At 42.6% G+C, this 10574-nt stretch overlaps 1 protein-coding gene across 1 annotated transcript; it reads left to right on the forward strand.

The window, feature by feature from the left end:
• Positions 1-5228: 5228 nt before the first annotated feature.
• LOC136951943 (interferon-induced transmembrane protein 3-like) lies at positions 5229-6111 on the forward strand. Its single transcript, XM_067246606.1, has 2 exons — positions 5229-5397; positions 5628-6111. Exons 1-2 carry the CDS (start codon positions 5284-5286, stop codon positions 5766-5768), a joined length of 255 nt encoding a protein of 84 aa, XP_067102707.1. The 5' UTR covers positions 5229-5283; the 3' UTR covers positions 5769-6111.
• Positions 6112-10574: the final 4463 nt, after the last annotated feature.

The raw sequence follows: 10574 nt of genomic DNA on the forward strand, positions 1-10574 counted from the left end.
GTGTGGACGGAGTCAGCTCGGATTCCAACTCCCCCTTGTTTCTTTTAAAAAGAATGTTAATGGAAAACAGACTTCTCTCTTTTTATCTTGTTGTTTATTTCAGTCAGTTTTTTTCTCCTCTACTCCCACATATGTCCACAAGGATTTCCCATACTCTCTCTCTCTCTCTATTCTAGTCTCTATTCTATGAATATTATGAGAGTAGTATTTGTCTTTGTCTCGGACAGACATTGGCATTCAGTTGCCAAACAAAAGAAGACTAGAAGAGACAAGAGAGGACTTCTTGTGGGGAGTTTCATGTTGTTTAACGGCATGCTCTTATGGTTCTTCCCTTTGGCACTTTGGTTTTCCACAATGTATGCTTCATGTTTTGCCTGCTCGCAATGTTTGGGGCTATCTCGTTGTTATGATCAGTGACCTATGCTCTTTTGTAAAGCTCTCTCTTGGAAATCGCTTTGGATAAAAGTGTCTGCTAAATGCATAAATGTAAATGTAGAAAGCCTGGCTTGCGTCTGGATCCATGTCAACACAGAGACTGTGAATGAGTCGGTTTGTCTCACTTTCTCCCTCTCTCTCATTCTCTCTTTTTCTCTCTCTTTCTCTGTCTCTCTCTCTTACTCTCTCTCACTCTTACCATCTATTTCACTCACAGTTTGCATGCACACTGTAAACATCCACATACACTTGGTAACCTCAGTGGCTTGTCACAGCGTGCCTTATCTTTCACATTCCTAGTTCACAGTTTAAAGTATGCTTTGAGTAGCAACATGGATGTCGGATGGATGTTGGATGTTAGTTGTAATGCAGCAATCAGACACATTTGAATAGTTGTCAAGCTCTTTACTGTAAGTACCGGCTTGTTTCAGGGCTTTCTAGAAAAAGTTCCATAATGGGGCTTCACAGAGAAAGTTTGATTCCAGAAAACAATCTCGCAAGTGTTTGCACCATTTCCTCGTTTACTTTAAGGTAAACAGGAAATGTGTCAACTTCAGTCAGTGACCCAACATGCCGGAGTCTCCCCAGTTGTGAAATGGGAAAGCTGTTGTCCACAGTGGCAAGTTGATAACTGTGAATGGCTTCCTCTGTTCTCAATGAGTTCCTTCATGCTGCACTGGATGAGTTTACATCCAGCCCTGTATACCAGGAACTCCTGCTTCCCAAACCCAACCGTGACTAGTACATTTGGCTGCTGGAACACTGTGCTTTCATACACTGTGTTGAACACCAAAGATTGAGGCTATTGTTTCTGCACTGTCCCTGTAAAGTAAATAGAGTTAATGTGCATTATAGCCTCCCAGTCCCAGGTTCAGGTTACTTTATTTGAACCTCTGGGTAGATTTCATTTACACTAAGATAACAAGGCATCCATCTCGGCGCACATTTTAGACACAGTCGACAACACGTGATAAAAGTACTCAAATCAGATCATTATTAAATCACTAAAACAAAGAACAAGTACAAAGATAGATGCAGGCAGCAATGAAGGGGCCAAGCAACATTCAATATGGAAATTCAGTAGCTAAAGAAGCAAAGCAAAACTTTTAATAAAATATTCGCATTTTTAAAATTGCATTATACTTTTTGGCAACTGAAGGACTGAAATTTGTGTCTATTCCAATATGTAATGATGGTATTCAATGACACAAATCTGTTTTCTAGAAAGAGTGGTCTGGAGTCGCAGAGGTCAGATAATATCAGCTGTAATGCAGCAGTTAGAAATCAACACGTCCAGAGCTCTTGGGTTGTCTACGTTTCCCTACCCGCAACAGAGTTTGGGTTGGTTCACGAAGTCCAACTGGCTATCTTTACCTCCCCAGCATATATTATAAAGTGCAATTTAAACACAAAGATGAAAAGAGGGTTGAGCTTGTTCTCTCGTGCATCAGGGAGTTGGTCTTGCCTATACGCGTCCCACCTGCTCGGGTGCCGTCTCCACCCGGTTTCAAGGTTGTTTCTGAAAATGAAGAGATAGAGACACAAAGAACCGCCTGCTTCCCACACCCTGTGTGAGACACCGTGTTTAAGCCTGAGCACACTTCTCAGATCATAAGACAGAACTTTATTAAGCACAATATATTCTTTACAACACGGTGGCGCTATCCCGAAACTTTTGATTACCTTCATGGCATTGTGCAAAAGACCTATACCGAGTTTTGTAATGATAAGCCAATGAGTTCAGTAAATATGTCCTTTTAAGACAAAATTCGAAATGGCCGACGTCCAAAATGGCCGAAGTGGAAAAGTATAATATTTTACGACTTGGTATGCTACAAAGAATCAGAGGAGTCCAATCTTGTGATTTTGGGTCAAACTGTTCAGAATTTATGATGCAAGAAATCCGATGTGCTGGCTAGATGTAGCAGCGTTATATCTACAAAGCACAATAAATTAGACTCTTCTTGAGTACTATGTAATACCATAAAGCCGTTTCTCCTGTGGCAAGCGTTGTCAGATTTGACCCAAGTATAAACAGCTGTAATTCAGTCATATTTTGACATATCAAGGTGATTGTGGTAGGAAGATGATTAGATTACATGCTTGTGATGACATTTCCAAAGTTTCGTCTCCATACGGTAAACCGTTGCAGAGTTAAGGCCTCACGTCCGCTTTGAATCAGAATCAGAATTCGGTTTATTCGCCATGTACTATGTTATACAAACACGGAATTTACTGTGGCAGGGAGGTGCAAAACACTAAACATACAAATCTTAAATTAAGTAGGCTAAAAGTGCAAAAGTTTAACTATTTCTAAGAACTAAACAATCTAAGAATACAACAATTTAAATATAAAATAAAATATATATAAAAATAAGAATAAGATGAGCAGCGTGAGTGGTCAACATATCGGATACTGAGATAACGTGGCTTATGCATACTGTAATTTACCATTAAATGGACTTATAATAGTTAAATAAGTGAATGAATGTCAATGGGAGTCCTTGGCCTTGTTGAAGAGGCCAAGGAGAGGCCAAGAGGCCTAGGACTGCTGATTATTGACACTAAATTTCATGTCGACCACTGAAGCACTATCGAGCCACCAAGGGGTAAAGTTGGAGGTGTGTTTACGCCCATAACTTTTGAACCGTAAGACCGTTTTTCTTAAAGTTTTTCACAATTGCTAAAACACATTTCTTGAAACAGTCACCCATTTCCTCAAAACTGTAAACACAAAACCACATCTTCAAGCACTATTTACAAAACCTCTGAATCCTCTTGCAAAATGAATCTTTCGCCTCAAAACAAATAAGTAAATTTTTACGTAATCTCAAAACAAATTTCGTATTTATCCATCATTGTCTTTTGATGAACAAAAACATGTTCTATCATAGTAGCTCAAAATTGATCAGAAATTACTTCTCTGCTTTGCTCTTTGCAATTGTTTTGTTATTTCTCCTCCTTGTACCCCTATACAGTACTGTACCCTGCATCTCACTACTCACAACTCACTCTTGTTCTTTGTTGATATGAACCTGCAACCTGTCAAAATCTATTGAGCAGTCAGTACTGTTACTGTAACAAATGGAAAGCACAATGTTCAGGGCCATACAATTTGTTCATTGTACAGTATACAGCCTACAATGCACTGTACTACAGTATACAATACTACAGTAAAAGGGACAAAATCAAAGGAGTAAACACGTGATCAATGTGCTTCTTCTTGTCTTTGGGCTGGGTTAGACCAGAGGACTTTGTCCACAAGCAATATTTTCCCACCTTCAACAACCTGTTTGCTCTCTGAACTGGCTTATATTGGTTGTGTCACATCATTTGAAACAAGTGAAATCAATTTTGAGTGGTTGTGTTTAGTCAATGACATGTTTTCTCTATTTGTATTTGATTGTTGCCATTTGTGTTTACCAGTATGGATGACATGTGCATTAGAGTGCAGAATGTGTTTTTAAAATGATAATGTGTTTAGAGTTTTGCTGAACAGTCTAAGTGAGATCTGCAAATTGTGTTTTACCAAGTGAAATGGTTAAGGTATTGACAACAGCCAGGCACAATTAGCTACATGAGTTCAGGCAACTATAAGAACTTTGTTCAGCCAATGGGTTTTAGTGTTTTAGCAATTGAGAACAACTGTAAGTGAAGTATCATTGGATTGCTTAGATGTAGACGATTCGACTGGACCCTATGACGTCATTGTCATTATGAAGGTATTTCCGTCATTTTGTATTTTCTGAAAAACCTACTTTTTCAAACTCCTCCTAGGCCGTTGCTCCGATTTTCATGAAAATAGTATTAGACCAGCTTCAGATTATGCCAACAAAAAATCTTTAGAATTTCATTGATAAGTCAAACTGTTCACGAATAACGCGCAAACGATTTTGACAAAGGGCACGCCCGATAGCACTATTCCCATGTAGCTCTAAGTTCTGTAGTGAGGCTACTTATCCTCTAGACCTCATAGCCCCCTACCCCCACAACATTCCATTCCTTTGTCCTATGGTCATGACGCATAAAACCTTGACACTCCCAGTTTTAAAAGCACTTTTACTGGTTTCTGAAACAAGTCTACATTTATCTTTTGTTCATTTTATACACACTTTTCATCAAACCATAGTACAAATAGTGCACGTTGAAAGTACAGCAGTAGATCATGGATCAGAAGTGCATAGTTCTACAGTGCTTCGGAGATCACAATCAATGAACACTGTGTTAACTAACCACATAGAAAACAGTCTCTTCTCAGCAACCATGCATGTTGAGCAAAAACAGAATATCACAGTGCAACATCTCAATTGAAAATTGAGTACAGTGCAACAATGCAATGGTATCTCAATTACAGCAGCAAGCCGATTACTGTACGGTGAACAAAACTAATTGCCCTACAGGGAAACAACCACTTCTCAATTCCTCAACTACAGTGTCGCAATAGTGCCTTGATTACAGCAGTGCCCAGTACAGTACATTAAGAGCAACATATCTTATAAAGTATCAAGTGCAACATCGGTTACTCATGGGGATAGATTCCTGCAGCTGTAACTTGCAGAGTAACTAGAGGCCCCTTCTTCTTCTCCTCTCCCCTTCACCACACCCTTTTTCCTCCATCTTCTCCAGTCAAAACAAGACCGGAAATCCACTACGTCACAGGCCCAAGCAGTGTGGGCTGCATCCCTGATTGGTCAGCCTCAACCACCCCCTTCCTGGCCACTCCTCTCACTCAGACTCTTCCCAGGCCATATAAAAACCCTTCTGCTCCCCAGCCCCCAAATACACTCCATCTTAGAGAGACCTGCCTTGTCCTTCGTTTCCTCAACATAGCAGAGACATACAAACACCATGGAAGGAGGTCAAACTCGTGGTGTGGTTCCAACCTACCTGGCATGGTCCATCTTCAACACCCTGTGTTGCTGCCTGCCCCTGGGCATCGCTGCCATCATCTGCTCCTGCAGGGTAAGACTCCACACCGTCTGGAAAATATGACCTCTCCTAAAAGAAATCTGCTCTGATTCAAAGTATTTTGTTCAAGAATATGTAGTTATTGAAGTTATTGCTCTTTTGAAGGATTTGTCCAGTAAAAGTTTGCATTAACTGCATTAACTGAGTCTAACTGAGTGCACTTATCTTTAAACTGGAGTGGGTTCAGTACTGGATGTTGATTGGGAGTTCTGTATTGTTCAAAGGTGAGCAACGCCAATGCCATCGGAGAGAAGACCACAGCCGAAGAGGCATCAAGGACAGCCAAGATCCTGAACATCGTGGCCTTGGTCTGTGGGATTGTGTTGATCATCATTGTAGTCGCCATCAGAGTCACTGCAAAATAATGAAAACTGTGGTGTTGAGGAGGACTTTTGGACCCACATCCTGCTCCTGTTCGTTTGTGGGGCTGCGGTTTCTCCGTGGCCCCTTGAGGGGGCTGATGATTAAAACAAGCTGTGTGTGTGTGTGTGTCAGTGTGTGTGTCTGTAGTTTTAGTGTGCATGCGTGTGATTGTGTGTGTGTGTGTGTTTGACCCTGTCCAGCTTTAAAGTAAATAAACATCTGGAATGCAATATACTACACATACTTTTTCTTGCTTGTGCCTTCATTCAGGAACATTCAAATACTGCTTTGGAATGAATAAAAAAAACTATAATAAAGGATAAAAATCTTTAGTTATCATTTTTATTTTTTCTGTTGTTTGTAAGTTATTTCAATTCTTAGATGTCCACACAAATGCTGATTTAAACAAACATATTCGATACACTTTTAAAGCTGTCTCATTTTGCTTCGCATCAACATGAACTACACCCTTATATATCTTAAGTATTGAGATGATGTAATGTAGATTAAGAGATCCCTACTTGTCTGGATACTTATTTATACAAGCAGTCCAATTCAGCCTCAATGCTCCATGTGCAGGACTTACAACCGTCCAAGAGCTGACTAATAAACATACAATACTCCTTTCACCCAGACCTCTGTCTGTGATAGTCTGTGGTTTATCTCTACAGCAGGCTCCTTCTGTGTGTCTGCCAGTAGTTCATTTCTCCAGCAGGGTACTTGTTGATGCATTGGGTCTACATCTGTCAGTGGGTCATCCCAGCAGGGTGTCTGTGTGTGTGTCCGAACTGCTCATCTCCTTCAGTAGGTCTTCTGCCCTACGCATCAGGGACACCTCTCTGTGCTTTTGCTGCAGCTTCCCCACGTCCTGCTTCCACACACACACACACACACACACATACACAAACACATTGTATGGCTAAGGACTGTCATCTTCACAGATAAACCCTACACATGTATTTTCCTTCCTCTTTTGAGCAGCCTCAATCTCTCTCTTGTGCTCCTGCTATCTGTGTCTCTCTTTCTCCTCTCACTATCTATCGCTCTCCATCACACACCACTCAATGTGTACCTACATCCTGAGATAGCAGGCTCCGGCTAGGCCTCTTGAGCATTTCTAACAGGGGGCTAGAGTAGGAGACGGAGTCCCAGGAAGAGAGACCTCCCAGTCTGGCTTGGAATAGCTCTCCCATGCAGGCCTGCAGTGCCTGGGAAACACAAACACATTCCCACACACACAAACTGTCATTGGTTGCTTTGGCAACCCTTCTGAATTCAAATGAAGGTATCATCAACTAAGCGGCTCAACGTCCAATTAGTTTCATTTCCTCCATTCCAGAAGCTTCTCAATAAACACTGAGAAAGTCTCAACAGACTCTGATTTCAAACTAAACTGTATTTGAATTCAAAGTGACCGCAACTCTGCCCAAGACCTAGTGGAGTGTGAGAGGGTGAGCAGGCGATAGTAGTGTGGACCTTGAAGAAGACTCGTTGGAAGGCGGGGCTGCAGTCGTTGCTGAGGTCTCGGACAGCGATGTGTGACACGCAGTGGGTCAGCAGCAGAGAGAACCCGCCCACGCACTGCAGCCGCTGGCGACGCACAAACACCGTCTCCTCCACCTCCTGGGAACACACGACAACGACCGCACACACACACACGCATACAGATACACACAAGCAGGCAGGCACAAACACACACACAGGACTGTTCAGTAATGCACAAACACAAACACCCGTGCAAAAGTCCCGTGCACAGCATGTACAGACATATACACACACCTTGTAAAAGAAGGAGTTGCGGAAGGCATTGTTGTGGTAGTTGTTGGGTGGAAGACTAACTGCTATCTGGAGTGACACAGCTGGAGTCTGAGGAAGACATTACAGGATACAGGGTTTTTGAAGGGAATGCGAAACAGAGAGGAAATGTGCACAGCATGGATAAAATCAAGGTCACAAAACTAAGTCCATCCTGACTTCTAGCAGAACATATTGTTTTAGGAGCCCAAGGAACACACTAATAAAAACAGACCTGTTGTAAGTATGACCGGTGACACTTGCAAAACTGCTTTAAATGAAAAAGTCTTTTTTTCAAGGCCCTCAGTTTTGAAACTATATAAAAAGTGAATTGCACACTGCGAAGATTGGTTAATCTTACAAATGGTCAGTTGGTTTTGTAAAATGTCAGACCAGGGGCGTCAGCAAACAAGTCAGAATGGAGGTAGGCTAAGAAAACATTAGAAAACTAGAGAGGGTACAATTTCTGGGGAAATTGTACGGTGTGCTTGCTTGCGTCGGTTGCAGGTGGGTCCGTCCCCTTAAGTTTGTCTCTTCTCTTAAGAACCCTCTTTGAAACAAACTACTGTAACAAAGTTGTCACCATCAGTATTTCAGATGGAATCGCGATTCAAACAGTACCATCTGCTAACTGAAAATATGCCCCCAAAAACGTAAATAAGCTTGATATCTATTTAGGGGGAATTGGCTAATTCAAAAGAGGTTTGCTACGAGCAAGCTAGTTGCGGTGGCTAGCCAAACTTCACTGAGTGAGGGGATTGTTTGAAAGCGCCGGCGCTTTCAAAATCAGGTATGATTTCTCCTGCTTGGTACTTTTTGGCAGGTGAACCCTGAGAGAGGAGCTGGCAGAGGGGCTGGCAGACGAGTCCTTACCAGGCCCAGGGAGTGCAGGGTCCTGAGAAGGAAGAGGCCATGCTGGAGGACCAGCGTCTCTCTGAGGTTCAGGGACGTCTCCTCCAGTGGGATCAACTCTCCCTCACACGCCCACTGGGCATCCATCACATCAACAAACGAGCTTCCCACACCTGAGGAACACACACACAGACACACACACAGATGTAGATGGATAGAGTTTGTGTGTGTGTGTGTGTGCGTGTGTGAATGTCTAAGATAGTTTGTATGTGTGTGTATGAGTCAGCCCGCGAGTGTGTGGGTGGAATTGTTTACATTATCATCAAAGCCCACAGAGCAGCCTTATTTGGCAACGGCATTACTGCTGTCAAATTTTCTTTTCTCTCTGCTCTCATTTCCCTCACTCTTGTTTTCCATCTTCTTGATTGCTCTCAGCTGGAGTCTTTTCCTGCGCTCTCACATGGGCCCATCTGGCTGCAGAGAGGCTGCTGCAGAACTCAGAAACATGGCTGCTCCTGTGGGTGTCATCTCCCCTCTAATCAATCTAATCTGGTTAGTGTTAGCCTCCAATTCCCGACATCTAGATATCTCAGATTACAGTTTAAACTAGAGAGGGTACAATTTCTGGGGAAATTGTAGGGTGTGCTGTGCTTTCTTGCGTCGGTTGCACAGGGGTCCGTTTTTGAATGACATTTTTACAACTAATATTTCTGTATATTTCATATAAAAATGCATACTTATTATTTATAAAGATTACATAGATTTAAAAGCATTTTTTTTTTTGCCGGAGTCCCGCCCACAAAGTTACTTGCGCTTTGCGTTTTGATACTTGCATTTCAGATCGTCAAAATAGGGGGGAGTATGTTCCTTCCTGTCTATATACTTTTGAACTGGAAACTCTTTTAGATGCATTAGACATGGAGCGTTATTTATTTTCGTGATACAGTTGGAGTTCCGTTGCTAGGGATCCTATTGGTCGTCTTACCTGACCTATCACAGGCCTCCACTCTCAGGAGACCCACCTCTCTGGCCCGCCCCCTCAGTTGTAGCTCCACCCCTTTGAGGAGCTGGAACAGAGGAGAGAGCTCCAGCAGCTTGTCCCACTCTTCCTCTGTTGGAACAAAGACACAGATAAAGACTAGACACACAGAGATAGACTAGACACTCAGAGATAGACTAGACACTCAGACAGAGATGTCAACAGGACCATTCTTCTGATACCACAAACAGAACAGAAAGTGACATGTCATTAGCTACAGTTTCTAGAAATGTGAAAAAAAATATGTGAAGGAGATATTCAGTAAGTGCTACCCAGAATTCCAGAGTGAAGCTGCTGGGATACTTACCTGACAGCGTGGGGACACAGACATGAGTTGGATGAGCCTGCTCCTTCATTGGTTGGCTTTCTAGAAAAACCAATGTGATAGCATGATCTGATCACTGGTCATGCAGTTGTAAACAACGCCAGGAGAAGGGAACACGATATTCTGATCATTTGTTGATGATACATATTAGACCTGAGTCTTCTGATGAGGAAGGTTCATAGTACACATCTGGTCTAAAGCGCAGTTTGTCTTGTATTTTTCATTTAGCTTTTTTCCATCAACATGTTCCTGGAAATATTATGACTATATAAGCTGGATTTTTAAAACTGAAACCTTTTTTTTCTTTAGAAGGCATTAAAGGACTAATGCAAAATAATCGAGTTAAACTAATTCAGTTGTGAGGTCATCACAGTCAAGGTGAGCCTCACCCTGGGAGTGCACTCCTGAGGACGCAGCAGTGTGTCTCTGAGCTGTGTGTGTGTGAGGCCGACTGCCCTGAGCCCTCACTGGTTCCCTCAGAGATTGGGTGGAGATTCCTGCACACAGACACGAACGCACACACATGCAAACACATGCCCGCATGCAGGCACGCGCGTACACACACACACATGCACGTCGACTCCCACAGGCTCACACACACGCAGGCATGGAAGTGGGCCCACACAGGCTCACGAACACATGCACACACTGTTAACAATAGACTCCCCAATGAACGTCATGTACAGTCAAACCCAATACAGCATCAATGTAACCCAGAAACGTCAGAAGGTATTCAGTGTAGCTGATCGGTTGTCTTACCTTTGACCCCAGGGAGCGATGCTGTCCAGACAGGAGAGC

Source organism: Osmerus mordax, chromosome 11 (assembly GCF_038355195.1).
Source record: "Osmerus mordax isolate fOsmMor3 chromosome 11, fOsmMor3.pri, whole genome shotgun sequence".
Classification (NCBI taxonomy): Eukaryota; Metazoa; Chordata; class Actinopteri; order Osmeriformes; family Osmeridae; genus Osmerus; species Osmerus mordax.